At 40.5% G+C, this 26,658-nt stretch overlaps 1 protein-coding gene across 4 annotated transcripts; it reads left to right on the top strand.

Annotated features, from left to right (window-relative positions):
- The first annotated feature begins 189 nt into the window (after window positions 1-189).
- Window positions 190-21,881, top strand: TMEM30A (transmembrane protein 30A). Of its 4 annotated transcripts, none has more exons than XM_008178096.3 (8): window positions 190-593; window positions 1,411-1,744; window positions 6,805-6,921; window positions 9,850-9,957; window positions 12,691-12,778; window positions 15,122-15,265; window positions 16,896-17,102; window positions 19,724-21,881. In XM_008178096.3, exons 2-8 carry the CDS (start codon window positions 1,502-1,504, stop codon window positions 19,915-19,917), a joined length of 1,101 nt encoding a protein of 366 aa, XP_008176318.1. In that variant the 5' UTR covers window positions 190-593; window positions 1,411-1,501; the 3' UTR covers window positions 19,918-21,881. The 4 variants fall into 4 exon arrangements, with proteins under 4 accessions (XP_008176318.1, XP_065444144.1, XP_065444143.1 ...); XM_065588072.1 differs by having other exon boundaries at window positions 572-661; XM_065588071.1 differs by lacking the exon at window positions 190-593 and adding an exon at window positions 1,158-1,208.
- The last annotated feature ends 4,777 nt before the right edge of the window (window positions 21,882-26,658 follow it).

Genomic DNA, 26,658 nt, shown 5'->3' with positions numbered 1-26,658 from the left:
ATCTAAACACATGTTGTACTGCTTTGCCTATACCTATAAAGTCATACAACTCCCCTAAGGTGGATGCGCTAATAATCTGTCTACAAGTGTTTATTCCAGTATAATTTTCTTCTTCTTCACAAAAAAGGGGAATAAGCTACACTGCTATATTTAAAGCCCCACTAGAGACTGTACTGGTATAACTATTTCAGTTAAAAAAAAAATCAATCACACCCCTAACCAAAATAGTTACACTGGACAAAAGAACAAAACTAGCTCCCAGACTGGGTACCAAGCCAAAGACAGTTTCTAAGTACAGTCAAAATTAAACTAGTCCACCTATGTAGTGATTTTGGCAGAAGATGATGTGACTGGGTGGGAACACAGAGGAGACGGCTTACACTCTCCTTTGCCTCATCGCGCCCCCGCAACCTGGGCCAGCAGAGGGCAGGTCCAGTCGATGGTGCGCTCCCCTGACAATAGGGCACGGCTACACTACAGCCCTGATGAGGCTCTGAGATCGAGCTACCGGCGGTTGATTTAGCACGTCTAGTGAAGACCTGGCAAATTGACAGCAGATCGCTCTCCAGTCAGCCTCCCACGAGAAGAGTAAGGTAAGTGGAGGGGAGAGTTTCTCCCATCGACCCCCATCAGTGTCGTCCCCGCAATAACTTGACCTCAGGTACCACAATGGCAGCTAGGTTATTCACATAGCTGGAGTTGCGCAGCATAGGTCGATTTACCGCAGCAGTGTAGACAGCCGATCCCAGACGGTTCAGCTCTTCCTCGTTCATTGTGAACCTCGCAAGAAGCGTCTGACAAAAGCCGTTAGCGGCTCTCCCAGCGCACGCGGGGCTCAGCCCGTCAGCGCAGCAGTGGCGCGGCAAGGCCCCTGGAGGCAGGCAGTGACCAGCAATGGTCGCTGGGGGCCCGGCTGGGCTCGAGGCGCTCCCGCGCCGCGGTGCCCAAACTAGCGTCGTTCCCCGCCCCATGACGTGTTTGCGTCTCTGCACAGGACAAGAGTCGTTCTCGTAACGCACCGCAGCAGCCCACAGTGACGGCAGCGTGGCGCGCGCAGCTTGGTCACGCGACGCCTCCACAGTGAGCGTCGTGCACCCCAACCGGGGCGAGAAAGACTGCGCATGCGTGGGCGCGCTCTGTCGCTCTCTCTTTGCGCATGCGCCTTCAGGGCACGGGCGGGGAGCCCCGGCTAAGCCGGAAGGGTGGAGGTTAGTGGAGCTTCTAGTCATCGATTATGCGCCCTAGATCTAACCAAACCCCTGCCTCGCCTACTGCGGCGGCGCATGCGCAGGTTGGGGAGGGAGGGCGGGCGGAAGACAGTGTCCCGGTCACCCGGTTAGGGGAGCTGGTGACGTTTGTTTGTTGTTAGTGGCTTCGTGGGTGCGGAACTGTCCCCTTCCTCGCGCGCAGGCGCAGTTCTCTCCCGTTCCTCACTGGCCCGAGCGGAGGCGGCCTCGGTTCCCGAGCGGAGCGCTGGCTGCTCCCCCTCCTCGGCGGCCCCATGGCGGTGAACTACAACGCGAAGGAGGAGGCGGACGGGCACCCGTCGGGAGTGGGGGTCCCCGGCGGGGCGGGGAAGAGCCGCAAGCCGGATAACACGGCATTCAAGCAGCAACGCCTGCCGGCCTGGCAGCCCATCCTGACCGCAGGCACCGTGCTGCCCGCCTTCTTCATCATCGGCCTCATCTTCATCCCCATCGGCATCGGCATCTTCGTCACCTCCAACAACATCCGCGAGTACGAGGTGAGTGAGGTCGGGACGGGGAGCGGGCTGCCAGGGGCTGGGTGACCGGCGCTGGCTCTCCCTGCCCGGGTGGGGTGGCGGTTAGACGGGGGGGCTTTGCCCTGGGAGGGGAACTCTCTCTTGTGGTGGTTACCGGCTCCGGGGTCTCCCGGCTCCTGTTCTCAGCTGGTATCTGAGCTCGCGCTGGGCATCCCTCGTCTCTCGGTGAAACCCTGGCAGGAAATGTTCGGAAAAGGGAGCTGGGCTTTCTAAACCCAGGCAGATCACGTCTGGGAAATACCCTGTAGAGACCTAGCTGTACAGTACTGGCTTGGGGTGGGGTGTGTGTGGAGCTAATAGGTCTCAGTCTTCCATAATTTACCACATTATGGTTGAGATTACAAATGCCACTCTGAAACACAGAGAAAAATCCCCAGCCTGGGTAATAACTGGAAGACCCAGTCTTCCTCATGGAGCAGCCATTCCTCAGACCAGGGTCAGGTGAGGTAGGTTTTATAGGTAGTATGATAGTCTAGCAGCCTGCAGGATTAAAGAGGTTCTGCTGTTCTATTGGGCATTGCCAGATCCTCCTTGTCTCTTCATGCAGTTGTGGTTGATGTGGTTTTGGAGGTGAAGAAATGGCTTCTGTAGGAAGTGACTGTGTTTGTCAATTTGGTCAAATGTTAACGTTCTGTTTTTAATTACTTGTTTATCTCTTGCATTGACTAATGGAGGTTGAGAGAATATAGAGTGGAAGACTCAAAATGACCTTGCCTACTACCCTGAGCTTCCTCCCTTGATACTGATTTCTTTAGCTCAGTGGTCTCCAACCTTTTTACACCAAAGATCACTTCTTGAATTTAAGGATCTATCCTGCCCCTTCCCCCCCCCCCCCCAGGGTCCCCTCCCTCACTCGCTCTCCCTCACTTACATATATGCTTAACTTTACCACTTTCAGTAGTCCCATTTAAAATAGTGGGATTACTCACAGTAATAAGTGAAGCACATATGTGGCTGCAGACTGAGCACCTTAAAAATACCCTTTGGTGTGCAGATCAAGTCATACCAGTTATATAAAAAACAGTATTGTTCACTTCTATCTGTCAATCAGTGGAGTGAAGATGGAATAGTTGTGGAAATTATTTCATTAGCTAGATTGAAAGAGTGTCTGAGATTTTTCATTTGTATATCTCTGTTAAAATGTTAACACTACTATAATACAATATGCAAAGGAATATAAACATCAGACTACTTAAAAAAATAAATGAAACCCTCAAAGGCAAGGAATTTAAAAGATAAGGTAGAAATGTACTTTGTTCTCCCAGTATTGTGTGTGTTCTTAATTGCTTTCTAAAAATATACATGCCTTTCTTCCCAGATTTGAGCCACACACCCCATCTCAAAATCAAACCTGAGCTGCTTAAAAGAACATGGTTGGATTTGATAGAGTAACCTTAAGACATTTTCTTGAAATAACACTTAGGATGGACATGTAAACTCTAAATTTGAGTGTTCCTTTAATGATTGGAACAAGAGTAAAAAGTTGTTGCTTCTAACACATTAACCACCATTGTATCTTATCTTTTCTTTAAAGAAACAAATGTCCTTAGTTTTGTTCTAGAATAAATTATTACAACAAAAAATATTTAAAATCAAAGGGCAATTTTTTCAGAACATAGTGCCTGAAGTTAAGGTCTTAAATCTATATTTAGATAACTAAATTTATTTAGTTTGATTTTCAGAAAAGCTGTGCCCTCCCAGCCTTGATGAGTATGTCTTACTGCATCTGGAGCAAGTCTCCCAGCCCAGGTCCACAGATTTGTATTTTCACGCTACTGTGATAAAAAAGCTGTATAAATGTTGCAGCTCAGGCTTTCTAACCTAAGAGGTAGGGTGGGTTTGAGAGCCGGAGCCACAGTGTCAAAGCAGTATCTACACAACTATATTTAGCATGCTAACACGGCCCTGCTAACACAAGCCTGTGAACCTAAGCTGCCAGATGCAGTGAAGATGTACCGTGTGAGGTCAGTGGTGCTTCAGTTACTTAATATCTTTGAAAAATATACTGCTTTTTATATAGGTGTCTAGGACCTTGACCTAACAAACATTTGCACATGTGCTTAACATTTCTTGCCTGAGTAATCCCACTGATTAAAGTTAAACATGCGGTTAAGTGTTTTTGGGATTGGAGCCCAAATTTAGACTAAGAAGCTTTAATTGAAAGTTCCTAGTTGTGAAAATTTTGGCCACGTTTCTTACATTTTGTGTACTATTTGCCTTTTTGAGCTTGGTTGGGAAACGTTCTGTTCATTTTCTTTTTTGGGTTCTTATATTGAGACTAAGACCATAGTGTCTATATAAATACATAAAATCTGCTAGCTGTAGAGGAATGTTCATTTAAAAATAAATAAATAAATCTGGTCCCACTGTGTTGTGTGGTTTTTTTTTTTTTTTTTTTTTTTTTTTTTTTTTTTTGACAAGTTAAGGTTCAATGGCATGGGGTATACGTTGTGATGATAAAAGATTATATGCCAATGGGGATCATTCATTTATTTCCCAGACTCTTTAATGATTGTCTTTTTAAGGATATATAAGCAAATTTTCTTCTGCAGTCTAGTCCATGGACCACCGTTTGAGAACCTCTGTTCTAATACATTTAATAGCTGTCTGAGTCAGTGAATAATTCCACTTCTTACTATACCCAAACATGTTTATTCCATAAAATTATTTATAAGTTACTGTGTCTTGTTCAAAAAATAACGGTTGTATTGGTTTTATTTATGAAGGGGGTGTATAAGAAGCAATTTAAGCATACTTTGGTAGTACTTCTCACTCAGCTAAATGTCGTGTATCAATATAGGTTTCACACTGATTTCCGTTCCACTTGTCATGAATTGAAATATGGAACCTTTCCAACAGCTTTAACGTAACATAAAATTACATATCTTTTACATGAGTCGCTTTTCTAGCATTTTCTGAAATTCTGTTGAGGTCACACGAACATACTTCAGAGGATGGGTAGTGTGTTCATAGAAGTCCAGTTAAAAAAATAAATAATTTTGTTCAATGGAAAACAAGTATATGGCTAGCAAAAAGGTGTCTTCGGTGTTTTACCAGTTTCTCTTGCTTTCTTTTCCTCTACCTTGGGAGCAGTGCAACAAGTGTTGGAATTTAATTTATTTAGGAATCATTCAGGAGCTGAAACATAACATTGAAAATCAATTCTAAAAGATACCTGATCCAGGTCTAAACTATCAATAATATGATGTATACAGACTGGTTGTCCAATTATTGACTTTGTCGGGATGAACAAAATTGACCTATAACAAGGCAGTTAAGTGTGCTATCAATTATAGGTGACCCACAAATGAAAAAAAAAATATGGGGTTTGTTCTTTCTCTTTCTGCATTACTGCTACTATCAATTACTGTTTATTATTTGTATTACCATAGAGCCAAGAGGCCCCAATCAAGAGTATGGTCCCATTGTCTGTATACAGACATGTAGAGAGAGAGATTTTCTACTTCATAGAGTTTACAGTCAGTTGTTTAAAGACTTGACATTTTAAAATATAACCTGCCTTTTTAACCCTAAAATAACAAGCTTTGTTTTTTATGTAGGACTCTTTGGCTGACTAGAAAATAGAGTGGGTTCTGAGTATTAAGGTCTCTGAAAGATACTTCACCATAGGTTTGGCTTGTCATAGGAAAACTATCAATTGTTGACAACAGGTGTCAGTACAATACTATCAGAGAGGTAGCTGTGTTAGTCTGAATCTGTAAAAAGCAACAGGGGGTCCTGTGGCACCTTTAAAACTAACAGAAGTATTGGAGCATAAGCTTTTGTGGGTGAATGCCCGCTTCATCAGACGCAAGTAATGGAAATTTCCAGAGCCAGGTATAAATCAGTATGGCGATAACGAGGTTAGTTCAATCAGGGAGGGTGAGGTGCTCTGCTAGCAGTTGAGGTGTGAACACCAAGGGAGGAGAAACTGCTTCTGTAGTTGGATAGCCATTCACAGTCTTCGTTTAATCCTGATCTGATGGTGTCAAATTTGCAAATGAACTGGAGCTCAGCAGTTTCTCTTTGGAGTCTGGTCCTGAAGTTTTTTTGCACAATACTAGTTCAACTGCTGTTTAATTGCCTGTATAGATAAGGACAGACTGGGCAGCACTGTTACAGATCTATATCCAAACACATTGCTGACAGAGACTGCTGAAATGGTGCTATTTCCAGGTGAAGGCAGGGCCTAAAACTTGTTTATTTTTTAGATAACCCTATTTAATTCAATCTTTTTGCCGACACTCAAACCTGATATACACTAGAAAAAGTATTGTTGATAATGGGAGTCGGCAATAGGTTCAACTGCAACAATAGACCAGACAAAACAATGTTCAATTACCTTTTGAAAAACCATCCAAACAATTGGTCAAATTATCACTGTTCTGTCAGGACACAGTGCAAAATTCTTGTATTTACATACTTTGCAATAAAGGTTTGTTTAAAACACCAAACAGGGTGATGAGTTGACCCATGTATATATTCTCTGAGGTTTTTAACTCTTCATATTAATGTTGTTTGAATTACATCATTTTAAAAGTTAGGTAATCCACAATCAATCAAATAAACACTGATGGTATTCTCCACTATCCAGTGGTAATCTATTCTTCCTAGCTTTCTTTAAAGATATGCCAAATCATTGTCTTAATATCTTACATTAAGAGCTAGCCTTTCGAAAGCAGCCAGCAGCTCCCAGATTGGGGTCTGATTGCCTTTGAAAATCTTGCCTCCCCATTTAGGCACCTAAATGGGGAGTAACAATGTATTAAGTAAACCTCCATGAGTTGATTTGTTTTTAGCACAGACATTCTTTTTTTATTTTTATTTTTTTTTCGTTCTATAATGTGAAAAATCCACTTGTGAAACCTTAATTCTATATGAAGTCTTCTGTGTGGGAATATTCTTTGGATTTGAGATGGAGTTGATTGAGAGAGAGCAGAGATTACGTCAGTCTGTTTGGTTTAGTAATCGTGATTTATGTCTTTCTCTCATTGTAACTCAGTATCCTCTTTCTCTTGCAGATTGATTACACGGGAACCGACTCTTCTAGTCCCTGCAACAAATGTTTAAATGTGTCCTGGAATAGCACACCACCTTGTACTTGCACCATTAACTTTACACTGGATCAACCCTTTGAGGTCTGTTACTTTGTGTGTGAATTATCATCAGAATTACTCTTACTTTTATGACAGGTTTCAAAGTAGCAGCCGTGTTAGTCTGTATCTGCAAAAAGAACAGGAGTACTTGTGGCATCTTAGAGACTAACAAATTTATTTCAGCATAAGCTTTCGTGGGCTGCAGCTCACTTCTTCAGATGCATAGAGTGGAACACACAGACAAGATATTTATACATACAGAGAACATGAAAACATGAGTACCCAGAAGCCACCTACTACAGGACAGGCCCAACAAAGAAAATAACAGAACGCCACTAGCTACCACCTTCAGCCCCCAACTGAAACCTCTCCAGCGCATCATCAAAGATCTACAACCTGTCCTGAAAGATGATCCCTCACTCTCACAGATCTTGGGAGACAGACCAGTCCTTGCTTACAGACAGCCTCCCAACCTTAAGCAAATACTCACCAGCAACCGCACACCATACAACAAAAACACTAACCCAGGAACTTATCCTTGCAACAAAGCCAGCTCTGTCCACATATCTATTCAAGTGACACCATCATAGGACCTAACCACATCAGCCACACCATCAGGGGCTCATTCACCTGCACATCTACCAATGTGATATATGCCATCATGTGCCAGCAATGCCCCTCTGCCATGTACATTGGCCAAGCTGGACAGTCTCTACGCAAAAGAATAAATGGACACAAATCTGACATCAGGAATCATAACATTCAAAAATCAGTGGGAGAACACTTCAACCTCTCTAATCACTCAGTGACAGACTTGAAGGTGTCAGTTTTGCAACAACAAAACTTCAAAAACAGACTCCAAAGAGAGACTGCTGAACTCGAATTAATATGCAAATTAGACACAATTAACTTAGGCCTACACAGAGACTGGGAATGGTTGGGTCATTACACTAATTGAATTTTTTTTCCCCCCATGTTAAGTTCTCCTCACACCTTCTATAGGTCATATCGATTATCACTTCAAAGTTTTTTCTTTTGCTGCTACTGATAGCTCATCTCAATTGATTGGCCTCTTACAATTGGTATGCGTACTTCCATCTTTTCATGTTTTCTGTATGTATAAATATCTTCTGTCTGTGTGTTCCACTCTATGCATCTGAAGAAGTGAGCTGCAGCCCACGAAAGCTTATGCTGAAATAAATGTGTTAGTCTTTAAGGTGCCACAAGTACTCCTGTTCTTAATTTTATGTTCATGCCTTTTGCATTTTATCATTGCTTTTGTAAGGTATTGTACTAGCTAAGTCAAAAAAACTAAATTTTTATATTAGAGGAACATCATACTTGCCTTATTCTTAAAAATTAAATCCTTTAACGCTCTTCTCTTCATCCATCAACTAATCCTGTGTGTTGTATGTCTTCTCCACAAACTGCATCTGGTGCAACAGGTTTGAATCAGGTCTTAATTTATTTATCATCATCCAGAAATGTTTAACGTTAACTGGATCCTTAAGTCACGAATCCATAGATTTACCATGTGAGACTTTGACAGTCTGTACTGAGTTTATTAAATTCTCTTTCTGTTGCACCACTGATGGTACAATATGTAGGAGCATTCGCATAGACTGCCTGCTGATGTTTTAACTATCATTAACCAGGGTTAGATGACCCTGTTGTAAAGCTGCAAGTGGCCAGCCTACATTAGCACTCCCAGTCATTGATGGAACCATGTGGGTGGTAGTGCAACTAAAGGAGATTTTAACAATAAACTCAGTGTAAACAAAGCTTGCAAACTAGTTTTATGAATGTCCCTAAGGGCATTCAGTTTTACAAAAGTTTGGGGGTCTTATGTTTTAAAAGAAAATTTGAGTTTCTGTGTGAATTTCAGAAACACTCTGTGTAATGTAAAGATTTGGAAAATTGAGACTACTTGTATTGTGCAATACCGTGTGACCAGATGCTGCCTGACCACTCCTGTGTGGTTAGTGAGAGAGACCCAGATCAGAATACCCAATAGTCCTGTGGTTGGAGCGCTCTTCTGACAAGTGGGAGACCACTGTTAAAATCCATTCTCCCCTTCAGACGGGATGGGGAGGAACTGAGCCTGGGTCTCTCACATTCCAGTGAGTGCTCTAACCACTGGGCTAAAAGTTATAAGAAACGTGGCTGCTGCTCCTCCGTTGTTTCATGCAAGAATGGCTTAGGCGCTAAGCCGTTTGACTCCAGGAGAGGATTTTCCCAGCAGTGGATCACAAGCAGGCTTAGATGCCTCCCTGCAACCACGATTTAGCTAGTGAAAATCCATGAGAAGGGGGAGGGAGGGCTTAGGATACACCCCTCTCATTGGCATCGCCCATTGACTAGGTTAGGCAAGGAGCCACCTAGCTTGCTGGCTTCTGTGGATCACAGCTTTAGTCACCTATCTCTCCACATTCATTGTATAGAAAGGCTAGGCTAGACACCTAACTCAGGCTTTGTGGATTCCATTATTCTTTCAGTGATTTTTCTAGGTGCCTAAAAGTTAGGCACAGCAATACTCAGCATTGCTGTGCCTAAGTCCCTTTGTGAATATGGGTCTTAGTGTTGGATACGAGTGTGGGAAGCCCCTTGAACTTAGATATTGACACTAAAAAATCTTTCATTGTTGCCTCTGAATTGTTAAACAGCGAATGTAAAGTATTTCAGAATTTCTTGATGATGACTTGTGATATGTGAGGTTAGACGGACACAACTTGTCTTTCAGATGCCAGGCTGAGTTTACAGTACTGGCAGTTTAAAACATTTTGTTTTGATTTGTCTTCTGAGCTAATACATTATGAATATTACTGATGTAGAATAAATATAGAACATCAATATGTAAAGATTTGTCAATTTTCTGCCTGTATCAACACATTAATGTATCTTATGGATCATTATCTTATGTATTGGTGTTATTGAATATCCTCTTTCAATCTGCCACCTTGTGTTTTGCAGACCAATGTGTTTATGTATTATGGACTGTCCAACTTCTATCAAAACCATCGTCGTTATGTGAAGTCTCGGGATGACAGCCAACTAAATGGCGATAATAATTCTTTACTTGTAAGTAAACTTATGCTCAAGTCTAATCATCGGTAATAATTAGGTAACATAAATCCATACGCTGCAGAAGCATTTTCAACATTGAGGTGAAATAGACACTTTTCTTTGTGTAGTAGGAGACATTGATTCTTTGACAATGTTATATTGATGACTTCATATATGTTACACTAAATGGACATTATATACTTCTATCTGATGTAGTACAGTAGATTAATCATTGCTTACTGCAAATAAATGTGTTCTGATTAGCTTAGATCTGTTGTGCTTTTCAGGCAGTGAAACCAGTTTAGCTCCATCTGTTCTGTCTGAAGTTTTATCTTTCACTAATGAACAATGCCCAGCTAGTTAGCAGTTTTCAGTCCTTAGAATTGGGTACTCAGGTTTAGCATTCCAGTTGATTAGCTACTAGTTATCAAATATCAATACTAAAATGCATGTGTTCAAAACAACTATGTGAAGTTTCTCATGGCTCTTTAGGCATGCTTTGTCTTCTACAGGTGGTTTGGGAACACAAAAGATAGGGATAAATGGTCAGTTTTCACTGTGGAAAGAGGTAAATAGTGAGGTCCCCATAGGGTCTGTTCAGGGACCTATGCTATTAACCCCATTTCCCAGATCATTTATGAATATGTTTAACGGTGAGGTGGCAAAGTTTACGAACAATACAAAATTACTTGAGATAGTGAAGTCCAAAGCAGACTGCAAAGAGTTAAAAAGTGATTTTTCAAACCTGGGTTACATGGCAACAAAATGGCAGATGAAATTCAGTTTTGATTGCTGCAAAGTAATGCACATTGGAAAACATATTCCCAACTATGAATACAAAATGATGGGGTCTAAATTAGCTGTTCCCACTCAAGAAAGAGACCTTGGAGTAATTGTGTATAGTTCTCTGAAAACATCCACTCAATGTGCAGCAGCAGTCAAAAAACCTAACAATTTCAGGAACCATTAGGAAAGGGATGGATAATAAGACAGAAAATATCATAATGCAACTATATAAATTCATAGTACACCCACATCTTGAATACTGTGCAGTTCTGGTCACCCCATCTCAAAAAAGATATATTGTAATTGGAAAAAGTACAGGAAATGGCAAAGAATGAGTATGCGGAGAGATTAAAAAGAGTGGGACTGTTCATCTTAGAAAAGAGATGGCTGGGGGGGATATGATAGAGATCTATAAAATTATGAATGTTGTGGAGAAAGTGAATAAGAAAGTGGTATTCACCTTTCACATAATACAAGAATTAGGGGTCACCCAATGAAATTAATAAGCAGCAAGTTTAAAACAAACATAAGAAAGTACTTCTTCACACAAGGCACAGTCAACCTGTGGAACTTGTTGCCAGGGGATGTTGTGAAGGCCAAAAGTATAACTGGGTTCAAAAAAGAATTAGATAAATTAATGGAAGATCGGTCCATCAGCAGCTAATAGCCAAGATGATCAGGGATGCAACCTCAATCTCTGGGTGTTTCCGCTTCTGGCAGTGAGTGGTTTAGGGACTGCACAACAGGGGATGGAGCACTTGATATTTGGCCTGTTCTGTTCATTCCCTTTGAAGCATCTGGCACCAACCACTGTTGGAAGACAAAGTACTGGGTTGGATGGACCATTGGTCGGACCCATTTGGGCCATTCTTATGTTCTTAATTAGGCCATATCTAAACTATGGGTGCTACAGTAGCATAGCAGTGGTGCCATAGCTATGCCCTTTAGTGTAAGACATAGACTACAGTGACAGAATCGGTTTATCCATCACTGTAGGAACTCCACGTACCCAAGGGACTATAGCTAGGTCAACGGAAGCATTCTTCCATCAAACTGGCTGCATCTACATTGGGGATTAGGTCAGCATATCTGTGATCATAGAATATCAGGGTTGGAAGGGACCTCAGGAGATCCCCTGCTCAAAGCAGGACCAATCCCCAGACAGATATTTACCCCAGTACCCTAAATGGGCCCCTCAAGGATTGAACTCACAACCCTGGGTTTAGCAGGCCAATGCTAAAACTCCTAAGCTATTCCTCCCCCCCCCCCGAAAGGTATGCTCAGAGGTATGGAGTTTTCATATCAGTAGCTATGTCAACCTAAGTTTTAAGTGAAGACTGGGCCTTAGGCTCTTGATAAGGGAGTTATTGGCTATTTGCGGCTCCAGCAGATACTTACTTCTTTCTCTGTTCCCTGGGACCTTTATAAAAGGGTAGGAGAGTTCCAGTAAATGGCTGTTGTGCCACTGAAATCAGTTTTTTTTTTACTTGGATGTTTTGTCTCAAAACAGGGCAAGTTGGGGGAGTTGTTACCATTTTTACATTTTTTATTTTATAGTATCTATTGGTCTTACATCAGTATATAAATATTTTACTGTTAAGTGCCTAAGTCTTTTTTCAGATAGTCAACTTTCTCATTGGTTTAATGGTGGAAATATGTTTTAAATATATTTTGGTTATTCTGAAGCATTAGATCAAAAGCATACAAAAACTCCACTATATTGATTAAAAAAACAAAACAAAACGTTATATTCTACAGTGTATGCCCTATGTGGGTTCTGAACTCTGATTTAGTTTTTGTTTAGTGAGTAAAAACCTATTACAATTAATATTAAAAATGATATTTTAAATAGTTTAGACTCGGCAATTCAAGTTGTTATTCAAAGGATGCAGAAAATGTAGTTTATAATGGGATTAGTTAGCTGCAGATCTTAACTATCTCTTCTTTTCTTTTAAACAATAGCATCCCAGTAAGGAGTGTGAGCCTTACAGCATGAGTGAGAATAAACCCATTGCTCCTTGTGGAGCTATTGCCAACAGTATGTTTAATGGTATGGTATTTTCTTTTAAATTACCTCATAAAAATATCAAGACACTTTTGCAATCTGGTACACACATCAAATTGTGCTATAAATTATTTGAAATTGATTAAAAATGTTAGAGGATTTTGGCTTTAAATTAGACAAGCTTTAACGGTGCAAAGCAAATAGATTTTGTTATGCTTGAGTGCGGAAGGAGAAACATGCTAGGGGAACTGCTACTGCTTATTTTCCTTCTGAAACTGTTTTATCAGATGCATTCAGTTATGACAGCAAGGGTTGGGGATAACTTCCACATGGCACTGGCTGTTAGGTTTATCTAGTATACATGTACTACTGTATATAAAATAAAATATGGAGATCTGAAGGGTCAGAGTCGGGGGGGAAACATGGGCAAGCACAGCAGGGACAAAGGAGAGCAGAGGAAATTTAGGGGGGAAATCTAATAAATAGATATGTATATACGAATGCAAAAGTATGGGGAATGAACAGGAAGAATCAGAAATACCATTGAATCACAGTTATGACATAATTGGTGTCACATAAACTTGGTGGGATAATTCAGATGACTGGAATATTAGATAGAGGGTAAAGCTTGTTCAGGAAGAACAGGCAGGGGAAAGAAGGGAGGAAGCATTGCTTTGTATATAAAAAGTGTATACACTTGCACTGAGGTTGACAGGGAAGTAGGAGACAGACTTGTTACAAGTCTTCGGGTAAGGATAAAAGAGGTATAAAACAGGGATGATGTCGTGGTAGGTGTCTACTGTAGACTACCTAACTAGGAAGAAGAGGTGGATGAGGCTTTTTTTAAAACAACGAATAATGATAAATAAAATCCATCCAAAAACACAGAACTTGGTGGTGATGGTGGATTTCAACTACCCAGACATCTGCTGGGAAAATAATACAGCACGGCACAGCTTATCCAACAAGTTATTGGAATGCATTGGTGACAACTTTTTATTATAGCAGGTGGAAAAAGTAACTGGGGGAGAGGCTATTCTAGATTTGATTCTGATAAACGGAGGAACTATTTGATAATCTGAAAGTGGAAGGCAGCTTGGGTGAAAATGATCATGAAATGATAGAGTTCATGATTCTGAGGAATGGTAGGAGAGAAAACAGCAGAATAAAGACAATGGGCTTCAAGAAGTCAGTCTTTAGCAAACTCAGAGAATTGGTAGGTACACAGTCAAGCTGGAAGGGCAAATCAGAGTGGGGCCCTGCATGGATCTGTCCTGGGTCTGGTTCTATTGAATATCTTCAAAAATTATTTAGATTATTACATAGAAAGTACACTTATGAAGTTTGTGGATGATACCAAGCTGAGAATGGTTACAAGCCTTTTCGGGGACAGAATTCAGGATGATCTTGACAAAATGGAGAAATGTTATTAAATTAAATAGGATGAAATTCAAGAAGGATGAATGTGAAGTACTACACTTAGGAAGGAATAATCAATTGCACAAATACAAAATGGGAAATGACTGCCTAGGAAGGAATATTGCAGAAAAGGATCTGGGGGTTGTAGTGCATCACAAATTGTGAATCAACAATTTAAATCTCTTGCAAAAAAGTGAACATCATGCTGGGATGTATTAGCAGGAGTGTTATAAGCAAGACACGAGAAGTAATTCTTACACTCTATTCAGCATTGATGAGACTTCAGCTGGAGAATTGTGTACAGTTCTGGACACCATGCTTCAGGAAAGATGTGGACAAACTGGAGAAAATCCAGAGAAGAGCGACAAAAATGATTAGGTCTAGAAAACATAACCTATGAAGAAAAAATTTAAAAATTGGGTTAGTTTATTCTGAAGAATAGAGGACTTGGACGGAGGTGGGGGTGGGGGGGGAAACATAACTGTCTTTAAGTATGTAAAAGGTGTTTTAAGAAGAGGTGAGAAGTTGTTCTCCTTAACCACTGAGGACAGGACAAGAAGTAATGGGCTTAAATTGCAGCAAGGGTGATTTAGGTTAGACATTTGGAAAAACTTAACTATAAGGGTAGGTAAGCACTAGAACAAGTTACCTAGGGAGGCTGTGGAATCTCTGTCATTAGAGGTTTTTAAGAATGGGTTAGACAAACACCTGTCAAGGATGGTCTAGATAATACTTAGTGCTGCCTCAGTGCTGTGGACTTGAAGACCTATCAAGGTCCCTTTTAGTCCTACATTGCTATGATTGTATGATATATTGTGTTCTATGAAACAATTCATTTGCTCTGATAGTCATGGCTATAAATGCTGCCTTCTCCAGTTTTATGGAAATATCAAATAATACCGAACAGATGAAACTAGAGTCAATTGAAGGTTTTTCTACCCCTTCTCTAACTTGAATTTCTCATATTAGATACATTGGAATTGTTTCGCATTGATAATGAAACAAGGACCCCTATTACTTTGAATAAAAAAGGTATTGCTTGGTGGACAGATAAAAATGTTAAGTTCAGGAATCCTTCTGGAAATACAAATAATTTGACAGCACTTTTCCAAGGTAAGAACTTAAAATTTTAAATTGAATAACAAAATACTGAAAACATGTCAAATGCATTTTAATAAAAAGCTTTTTTTTTTTTCCCAGTACAAGCATTGTAGTGGGCATCCTAATATAACTATGCTGTGGTCTGCTAAGAATACCAAGCTCAACACTTTTTTTGCCATGCAGAGAGAGAGAGATTCAGAAAATCATTTTATCATGTGTGTCTCTATTTTACTGTAGTATTTTTATTAATGATTTAAAATCAGTACAGTCATTGAAAGAAACTGATATTTTTAAAATGCTGGAATCAGAATATGTTAGAATTCCCTGCCTATCTTTCTGAAATTCTAGAAAATGTCTTAAGTAAAGTTAGTGGTTTATCAAGCAAAACATAAATGTCATAAACATAAAAAGAAAAATCAAGGCATGCTATTCTAACTTTATGAACTCTTATAGGGAATTAAGTCAAATCCTTTATTTTATAATATGGATTGTTTTAAAAACTCACATTCACTGCATCTGACAGCTAACTAACTTGTAAATATTTATGGAAGAGTATTGCTCTATGTGAGACTGAGTGGGGCAATGCTCTTTATTTAAACCAAATTATCTTGAAAGTCATCGCTTTCAAGCATACGTTCATTCTTATAAGAGTTAAATGTTGTTTGAAACAAAATATTCAGCTAGCAATTAATGCTGTAGTGCAGCTAATGTTGCTCTTAATTACCAGCCTATTTTTAATATCTGCTTGTTTCACCCTTTCTGTTAATTCTTTGATATCTGGTTCTAACTTCTCGTGTCATGTTTAAAGGTATACTGGCTTAAAATCATATCCATAAGGAAATTGTATTGTCTATACCACTAATAATGCTTTGGATTACTATATTCTAATAATGTAACTTTGTACCACTCAGACTACTTTTATTTTTTGTGTTTCACTTAGTTTTGGACCATTCTGACTTTCGGATTGTAATATGCTAACACAGTTTTGCAATTTTTGGGTTGCTAACTCTCAGAGAAATCCTACAACTCTTTAAATACCAAAAGCACTTCACTAATCTTAAATTTAAAAATATTTCTATTGATAGGTTCTGTAAAATCATTTTTTCCCCAAATCTAATTTTTTTTTGACTGAAATTGATCTGAGCATGACCCTCTGTCCTCTGACAACTGTATTAATTCCTTGTATTGATTTTTAATTGGCCAAAACCGAAATTACCTTTGACTGCCAGTATCTGGAATTGCACACACACTTCAGAGTCTTAGGCTACATCTACACTACAGGGGGGAGTCGATTTAAGATACGCAAATTCAGCTACGTGAATAGCGTAGCTGAATTCGACGTATCGCAGCCGACTTACCCCGCTGTGCGGATGGCGGCAAAATCGACCTCTGCGGCTTCCCGTCGACGGCGCTTACTCTCACCTCTGCTGGTGGAGTAAGAGCGTCGATTTGGGGATTGATTGTCGCGTCCCAACGGGACGCGATAAATCGATCCCCAAGAGGTTGATTTCTACCCGCCGATTCAGGCGGGTAGTGTAGACTCAGCCTTAGAAAAAAGTTCTTAAGTGCACACCAGTATCTAAACCTGCAAGATATACCTCTTGTCTAAATATTTCTAGTTAATTGAATTCTTTAATTTTAGGCACGACAAAGCCTGTGAACTGGCCCAAACCAGTGTATATGCTGGATTCCGAAACAGACAACAATGGGTTCATCAATGAAGACTTTATTGTATGGATGCGTACTGCAGCATTGCCTACATTTCGTAAACTATATCGCCTGATTGAGAGAAAAAATAACTTGCAGCCTACCTTACAAGCTGGAAAGTACTCTTTGGACATCACATACAGTATCCTTTATTGAAACTTTAAAAACTGCTAATATCACCTGGAATATTTGAATGTATGTATTTATAGCTTTCAGAATGTTGTTTGTGAATAACTAATATCCTTTTTGTGCTTTATTTTATTAGTTGCATAGCAGAACCACATAGCATGTCTATTTGTAAATTAATGAAATTATCAGCCCAGTTTACTACTTGTGCAAAGAAGACTGCTCTGGTAATTGGTTTGAAGAGGGCAACCAATTTGGAGGTAACCAGTTTGATATTGTAAAGAGTGCCCAAATGAATCACTATAGAAAAACCTGGCATTTATCAGACACATGGAAACTTCCTGATCTAAACATTTCGCATTTTTTATTTGTCCTCAAATGAGAACTGGTCCTTAGACTGTTTTGTAGGCTTTTGTGTTGGTTTTTGCTGTGAAAACTTGAAGCTATGAGAATGTTGAGATGTGTAGAGACTTCTTGATGAGTTTTGTCAAACAGCCTGAGTTTTTAAACTTCATCAACTGTGAATAACTTTGGGTCAGGAAGAATGTAGGATATGTTTGTGGAGTCTGCAAGCTGTTTAAACCAATTAATTTTGGTTCCAGAAAATTAGAAGCTTCTGACACACTACAGTGTAATCTGTTTAGTTTAATTTACGAGTTCTCAGTTCCTGATCAAGAAATTCAGAAGCATGCTGCTGCACAGATTTCAGGATATACAGATGCAGCCTGATCCATAAGATATGTAAATCAATCTTCTGGCAACCTTAGTCCTGGCATTTCTTAATTTTGAGTGCTTGACTTTGTAACGTTAGTCATTTTCTTTTACTAGTTTTTTTGTACAGAATGTCGTGGCAGTAATATGCTAAGTCCTTTAGACAGGTATAAAGACAATCATGCAGTTTAATACTTCACTGAGGAGAGAACGATAGTGCCTTTTGAGGAGGTGGTGGAGGCATGGCAATGCAAGCGAGGGATTCCAGGTACAGGGCTTGCATGGTAAACCCAGAGACAAAGCTGGAGGACCCTTAGGTCTTGTCTTCGCTGCAGAGTTAACTTGGGCTTTTACTTGGATTTTGTCCCTTACCTAGTTCATAACAGGGCTAGAGATCTGTGTATATAGTCAGGATGCTTTCAGCCCTGGCTAGCTGGCCAGTCTGGGGCTATAGGCTAAAGCTAAAGTGCTGCTTATGCATGGTCTGGTAACCAGTTCACTTTGCAGTGTGAGCACAGGCAAATCAACTCAGGAACTACTAGTCTGCCATTGCCTTCCCACAATCCTCCACCAGGCTACATATTTTTGCTCTCTGTCTCTTCTGCATTTCTTGGTCCTAACAGGCCAAGACAAGCTCCTCACGCAGCTCCAAGAATGTGGCCTTCCTCATGTGGAAATTCTGGGCTCTCTGCTACTCATCCCAGATCTCCATGACAATATAGTCCCATCATTCTGCTTGTGGTTCTGCTCCAGAAGCATTAGGTTGTGGGGATTCCACAGTGTTTAAAACCTGCATCAACTATCTCCACTATTCCATGTCTGCATTCAGCCTTTGTGATCTCCTTAGCAAGGCACACTGCTGCATTCTCAGGGTTACAAACTGCGGCCAGAATGCCCCCTACCAGTGTCATGCCTGCATCTGCTTCCAGAATGAGAGTTTCATTAATGCCAACCGCAGATTTGTTGGATAAAGGCCATGCTACAAGTTAGAATGGAGGCTACAGACAGAAATCTAGAGTATGACAAACTGGAAATGGTTTTCTTCTGGTGAGCTAAGATCACTTCAGCACAGGTGCCCAGAAAGGACCGACAGGTTCTTCCTCAAAACACTGTGGCAATAGTTCATAGAGCCATGCAGCACTAAACCATAGGATATTACCCCAGAAGTCTTAATGCTTCACATGTGAGAGTACAGCTCCCAAGTGAACACAGTCCAATGGATGCACTCGAGTATAGTTGTGTGCTGTTGCCTTTTATGGCTGGGCTACGTCTGTGCTGATAATCATGTCCAGATCCAGTCATCTCAGTTACTTCTACAGTGAAGACGTACTGAAAAGGGGAGAAGTAAAGCAGGCGGTTTGGGTGTAGTGAAGAGAGAAAGAAAGACAATGTGAAAAGAATAGGAAATAGGTGGGAGCCTTGAACATGGACCATCTCCCCCCACTTGTGTAAACTGTAGTCATTGGAGCTATGACAGTTTACACCAGCTTCTGCTTAAAATTGATCTGGAAAGTGAATGAAAGCCAGTGAAGGGGTTTAATGAGACGGATGTGGTCAGAGCAGCGGGTAAAGTAGATGACAGATTGAAGGTTAGGTGAGAATCCAAAATACCAGACAGGAGGAAGGTTGCAGAAGTTGATATTAAAAATTTAGCAGGGTCCGTACAAGAGTTCTTAATCATTTGTGTGACTAGCAGCTGTGTACTGGTCAGTGAGAGGGCCTTATTGTTGTCTTTCATTTTGCTGCACAGTAGTGGAGAGTACATGAAAACTGAGAATGAAAATTAGGTCACTAAGGAAATCAGATATTTTGGGGAGGGTGTGTTACATTCTGTTAACAACTGAAATGATCTCATGTTTTAATATGCCAGCCACACTTCTAATTAAATGACTGGATTTGGGATGAATTTTCCTATATGTTCTTCAGATTACCCTGTGCACAGTTTCGATGGACGGAAACGGATGATCCTGAGCACCATATCATGGATGGGAGGCAAAAATCCATTTCTGGGAATCGCTTACATCACTGTGGGGTCCATATGCTTCTTTCTAGGAGTTGTGCTGCTAGTCATTCATCACAAATATGGAAATCGAAACACTAGTGCGGACATTCCCAATTAATCTTGCATTCTGAAAACAAATGTACTGCATGTGCATCAAGGCCAGTCCAGAGTGGGCCCAGTTTTTGATAGCTTAATCTGCTTATATTGCTTCTGAAGCTGGGTGCAAAACTCTTTCTCTAAAGCCTTTCTTCCCCTTGCTGTGGATTGACTTTTGAAAATGACGGGTATTTAATTAGCTATACTGATTGTATCTATGCTGACTGCATAAATGGTTTTCTGATGTTGATCTCTTCCTAGGCAGGCTATATGATCCATATAGCCCCTGTTCCCTTAATGCATCTGCTGCTTATTTCTGTGCTATGTAATATATCCATATGATACTGTATGTATAGGTTGTGTGGAGAAAGGAGACTGTTTTAGAATATTGTTAACCATTCACGATGTCAGTGCTATTAAAAGGAGAAATAATAAGTCTTTAATGTTTGTTCATGTCACTGTATTGTGTGCATAGGCTTTATGTTCCTTGCTGAGATGTTTAATATATTAAAGTTGTAAAATATTTACTGTGTAAGTGTGTTACGCATTAAATCTTCATAAAGTGCTGTTACAAATTCACATAACTCTGTATTTTAGATAGTTCCCATGCCAGGCAAATCCGATAACATGCCCTGAAAATGTCAGGAGATCTGTCAACTGACTGTATGGGTGAATTTCCAAGTCTAGTTTCAACTTGGAAACCGTTGTTGAGATAAAAAAGCAGCTTTGTTCTAAATATTTCTTTTGCTTGAAGTTATATTTAGAACAGTGTACGCATTGTACTTGTGATCTTGCTCTTTGTGAAGATATTAATCAAGAAAAAATGAAGTTCTTTCCAATCATAAATCTGGGTGGAATAACTATCTTGCCAGTGGAGAAACTTCCTTGTTCTGCTCTAGTTAGAAACAGGGCTTAGATGTTCAGAGCAGGTAAGTGTTCAAATCCCAAAGTGAAAGAATTCATAGTTATTGAAATGACTATCCCTTTTCTTTTTACATAGATTGAGCTTGGCATGAAAGTCATTTAAATGTCTGTTACAGGTAGTGTACAGTATTCCCTCAAATCTCCATATTAAAACCGGTTTCATTTTTGTTGGTTCATTCAAAGTTCACTGTAAATTGTAAGCTACTGCATTCTAGTGATTTTAGATGATGCACATTATACATTGTAATTTAAATTGCAGAGGTTACTTTACATGTAACTGGCTTGATAAAGTATCTGAATATTCAATATTGAATAAATGCTGCAAATTATTTATGATGAAACTTTTGTCCTTAAACAAACTTATTTTCACCTGGATGAATATGTATTGTATTCTGCTGAATGAGATGTACAGTTTCAATGCAGTTTAGCCAAGTTTTAGTATTTCTGAAATCATATACACTTGTGGCAAAAACTTTGTTCATGTTTTAGTAGCTTAACTTGTAGTCAGTTTCTGAAATATACTGTATTAGTATATCAGTTTTGAGGAGATCTCTGACCATTTTTTTACTGAATTGCTTGTTTCTTTGTGTAGTATTTCAAGTTAGCAGTGAAAATAGTCAGTTCCTTTGTATAACATGTGAAATGAGGCAAAAGCTAAACCAGTGATTTAGATAGTTTGTTCACTGATAACATACCAACTAAAATTTATTTTATGTAGTTGACTGCACCATAGAATGTGGCAGTGCAACACATGATGATTTTATGTCCAAAAGAACAGTTTAAGATTTTTTTTGAAAGTGTTGAAGTTTCATAAATGTCATTGTCATTACAGAATTGGGGTATACAACTTTGATTAATATCTCCACACAGCATAATAGAAAAGCTGCACAAAAGATGTTAAGTTAAAAAAAATCACTTTAAACTATAGAGTAGTTGCTAGATCTTGTTCATTGAACTAGTAAGGGAACTTCTCTCAATTTCTGGTTATTTAAATATTTTGATTTTTATAAATGTTTTTTTTTGGCTGGTATTTGTCAGCTCAATAAAGGTAAACTGAATATATTTTGCTGTGTTCATAATCAATATTTTAAATGTAAGGAACTTCCTCTTGAGTTACATGCAACAACTGAAATGCCATTTCAGGTGAAAAACTGATTCTAGCAATAGGTAAATATCACCGTTTTGATTAGTTTGAGAACGATATTTTCCTAGGGCAGTGTGTTTCCTCTGGTGTGCAGAATATGTAACTTCATTCCCTAATCTTGCTGTTAGTCATGACGGTCTCTTTTCCCCCAGCATTCCCCTGCTGAATGTCGCCTGTGTGTCCCTCTTTGGAGGTCATCTTAACTAAGTGGATCAGGTGAGGTACTTTTTGCTCTTCTTGTCAGAGTTAAGAAAGGGGTTTCCCTTTGTTTGGAGTAAATTCACTGTTGTACGTTCTCAATCTGAGGACCCAAATTACAAATAAAGCTTACACACCATAGTAAAGAAGAGACAACTAAAATAATATGAAAGCATATAATGCAAAGCTAAAACAATCCCTGGTCTAGATTCTATTAGTAATCTCATAGAGGGTTCAAATATGTTCTTTCTATACGTAAACGCTCATAGTTTCACTTGAGCAAGTAGCTTCCATGGTCCTTACCTTGTTTCTCTTGCAGGTTGTCAGCATGCAATCTGTTTATAGGTCTAATTCCAGTGTCCCTGATTGACCCTTCCCTGGGCAATGTCAGTCTCCAGGACTTTAGTGCGTCTGTCTGGAGTCTTTCCACTTATACTTGGATGTGAGCAGACGTTCATCATATCAGACATCCTACGCAATGGTATTAGCAAAAGTGTCCTCTCAGAATGTCTGTTCCTCATTTAACTACCATTGCACATTTTCCAAATTCCTCTAATTTTGGCATAGCTGAGACAGTGCACCCAGTGCAGGGTAGTAGTGAGTTTCCTTGAAGTTCGTTGTTGACATGAAAGTCTGCTTATGAAGCAGAATCTTCCCTTGAAAGAATATTTGGAGAGACTCTCCTTTGGCTCCCGTTCTCCAAACAAGTTCTCTGTGGTGTAATATCAGGTCCATAAGCTCTCTCTGGATCTCTTGTTAAAGCCCAGTTATTTGTAAGCAAGCAGATTTATGGGCAACCATCCAATTTCAAGCAGTGGTCCTACAAGTATCTCCCACATCAGAAGTTACTTGAACCTTGGGCCAATTGGGAGCTGCTAACTCTACTTGTTTGACCCACGGCTCTATTACCAACTTCAAACTTGAAGGCCCTGAGTGTCAAAAGCCAATACATGGCATGGGCCTTTTAGCTCAGGGAAGAGGCAGACTATGTGGCACTGGTACTAAGGGCTTGGCTACACTTGCAAGTTAGAGTGCATTAAAGCAGCCCCAGGCACCCTAGCTCACTACCCGTCCACACTGGCAAGGCACGTAGAGCGCTCTGACTCTAGGGCTAGAGCAATCTGTCCTGGTACTCCACCTCGGTGAGAAGTTGGGGCGCATTGGCTGAAACACCCAGGCGTCAATGTGAACAAGGTGTTGCATTACTGCACGCTGATCAGCCTCCAGAAACTTCCCATAATCCCCTTAAGTGGCCACGCATGTCATATTTTTGAAATCGATGGAGGAATGCAGATATGCCCTTTGAAAGCTCATTTCTGACAGCCAGCATGCTTATCTGCTCCGAGACAAAGTAACCATTACTGTGGAATGCTGTGTGTGTGTGAGAGAGAGAGAGAGAGAGAGAGAGGCGATTGGTGGGGAGGGTCTGCTGCAACTGAACTTACAAGGGTATGGCTACAGCAGCTGTTTGTTTTTTTTCTCATAGACCAGATAAGCAGCCGCTCGCCCAAACGGACCCCAACCCTGCTTTCTCCCCCCTCCTAGCCCGCCGCCTCTTCAAGCAAACATTAGCTGTGGGCGTCCAAAGAGAGCCCCCCCGCCTGCCTCTACTTATTCATAGCAAACAGTAGCTGTGTTTGTTTTTTTTTATAAGCATCCGGAGTTCACAACAAAACAAAGTGAGGAAGTTTCAGCTAAAAGCATTATGGGGAGTTTCCGGAGGTCAATCACTGTGTAATAAGGTTACTCCCCATTTACACTGGAGCAGCAGCGTCTCACTCACTCCGCAGCAGCTGTTAATCCTCTCTGGGAGGTGGAGTAACTGCAGTGCTGTAGCCACAGAGAGACAGCGCTCTATGTGCCTTGCCAGTGTGGTGTGAGGTACAGCGCTGTGGGCAGCCTTATTGCACTGTAACTCTCAAGTATAGCCAAGGCATGCTCTCAGCCCCCCAAAACCCCAGTGTCTCTCTCTCTCCTCCCCCCCCCCCACATAAACACAACACCCTCCCTGTCACACTCCACCCCACCCCACCCCCCATTTGAAAAGCATGGTGCAGCCACTTACATGCTGGGATAGCTACCACAATGCACTGCTCTCTGTGGCCGTTGCAAGAGCTGCTAATGTGGCCACGCCAGTGCGCTTGCAGCTGTCAGTGTGGACAGATTGCAGCGCTGTCCCTACTGCGCTTTACGAAGGCTGGTTTAACTCAAAGCGCTCTACATCTGCAAGTGTAGCCATGCCCTTAGTCATGCCCTGGAGTACACTTGCCCAATTTTGGTTTTAGCTTTGTGAGTTTGTCTTTAGAAGCATGGAAGGCCAGCCTTTAGGCTCACTATTCAGGAGTCTCCTTGGGGAGAAGCAGATGCATGTATTAGCAGCAAGTGACATCTGCAGGCACTAATATATCCCTACATAGTTGGCTCATGCAGACAGATACTACAGTGAGCATTATTATTGGTATTTGGCATTGTTCAGCTGTACTGACAGGATGTAAATCTGCTAGCTGGTTTTTCTCGGCTGCTATACCTGCAACAGAAAAAAGAACAAGGTAACTGGATACATAGAGTGTGCTGGCCCAGGAGCCTACTTCTGCTGAGATAAATGACTACCAGAGAGAGGTGTATGCCCCAAAATGCAGGATTGTGGAGCCCATGTAGAGTAGGCCTAAAAGTGCGTAACAAAACTTGAGGCACTAGTGCAGGGGTCGGCAACCTTTCAGAAGTGGTGTACCCAGTCTTCATTTATTCACTCTGATTTAAGGTTTCGCGTGCCAGTAATATATTTTAACGTTTTTAGAAGGTCTTTTTCTATAAGTCTATAATATATAACTAAACTATTGTTGTATGTAAAGTAAATAAGGTTTTTTAAATGTTTAAGAAGCTTCATTTAAATTAAATTAACATGCAGAGGCCCCTGGACCGGTGGCCAGGACCTGGGCAGTGTGAGTGCTGCTGAAAATCAGCTCGCACTGATTGTGGAGGTGCCATAGGTTGCCTACCCCCGCACTAGTGTCTTCAACACTTGTTTTCCAAAGAACAGCTCACAATTGTACTGTACTTTCTATTTCCGTAAGTCAAAATTGGGGGCACCAGGAAGAGTCTCTGATCTGTAGAGGCCCTATAACAAATACATGCCAGAAATTGGAAACTTGTGTGGTTGGTCCCATAGAACCATGAGGGATTTTACATAGCTGATGCCGGGAGGCTGATGTATCTCAGGTATATTTAATGTGCCCCTTGCAATATCTCTGTGAATTCAGGGGCCACCTCAACTCATGCCTCTCTATACTGAAGATGCTGCAGTGACTTCTGTGGGTGTATTCAGAATAAATTAGAGGTTCAAATATGTGGTGAAGTTTTTCAAAGACTAATTTATACCACTTCATTAAAATCACCCTTGAAAGAAAATGTTGCAGTCCTTCGAGCTTTTGTACTGATTTAAACAGGGGTAAAAGCTCAAATACAAAACAACTGCAGTCCGTTTCACAGAAGCACATTAAGTCAAAGCAAGAGACAGAGGTTCGATGTAATGAACAGGTTGAAATTCTCTAGCAAAAGTGAAGGAATAACAGCTGTTGCCAAAAGTCTCACTGCATTCTTCCCCCACCCTTCCAAAAGTGCCTGTGCTCTGACTTTCAGAGACCATCTTCAGGGATGAGGAAAACAGTTTGATCTCCCAGCTCATTTTATCCTTGGCCTCTGTCCTGTAACAAGGTTGCCAAATATTTTGGTATCATTTTGTAATAGGGAATCACTTTCTGCTGGAATTGTACAGGTAAAATGATGTTCAAATGCAGAGCATTCTATTGCTCACAGGAAGCAATAAATGAAAATTCCACTCCACTGTGCTTTAAGTGCACTTCTGTTGCACCTAACCAGAGTGTGCTAGTAAGGCTGATGGTTTTGATGTAGAATAGGAAATGGACTGAGATAAATTAGCATTCTGTCCATCATCTCATTTTGTTTGGAGCAATATTTAAATGTGACCTCTATCCCTCTAGTTCCTGCTAGTTCCATCTTAAACACAATGTAACCTGTGCTTAAAAACTATGTTGTTTTAGCTGAGGTCTCATCCATCATTTGAGATTAGGACAATTGCTGATGCAAAACCTGCTGTGGCAGTTTGAGGCAATCTGATTCTTCTTTATAATTTTATTTTCTAAACAATGAGAATGAAACTAAATAAGTGGGAGTGAATGGCTGAGTGAATAATTAGCTGTATCTAAGAAGCATTTTTGCAAAATGAATGGCTTGAAATTACTACATCAGATTTTCAAGGTTAATTGCTTTCAGACAAAGCAGTGGGGATTGTAGTTGACACATCCTAGTTTCTGTTGAAAGGATTCCAGGAAACAAAAGAAATGCCCTTTGAATACGTGTGAAGGTGGAGAAACAGCTGGTTGATTGGATATAAGTGAGCAGGCTGCAGGGTGTTGCAACTAAGGGCATGGCTACACTTGCAGATGTAGAGCACTTTGAGTGAAACCAGCCTTCGTA

Source organism: Chrysemys picta, chromosome 3 (genome assembly GCF_011386835.1).
Source record: "Chrysemys picta bellii isolate R12L10 chromosome 3, ASM1138683v2, whole genome shotgun sequence".
In the NCBI taxonomy this organism is placed as follows: Eukaryota; Metazoa; Chordata; order Testudines; family Emydidae; genus Chrysemys; species Chrysemys picta.
Note: the sequence above shows the minus strand (reverse complement) of the source record. Positions and strands in the feature narration are given on the sequence as shown.

Bases quoted from the DNA above. Each gene is read 5' to 3' on its own strand.
- TMEM30A (XM_008178096.3), top strand. From the start codon at position 1,502: ATGGCGGTGAACTACAACGCGAAGGAGGAGGCGGACGGGCACCCGTCG. The intron at 1,745-6,804 runs GTGAGTGAGGTC...TTTCTCTTGCAG, and splicing joins ACAACATCCGCGAGTACGAG to ATTGATTACACGGGAACCGA. The intron at 12,779-15,121 runs GTATGGTATTTT...TTCTCATATTAG, and splicing joins TGCCAACAGTATGTTTAATG to ATACATTGGAATTGTTTCGC.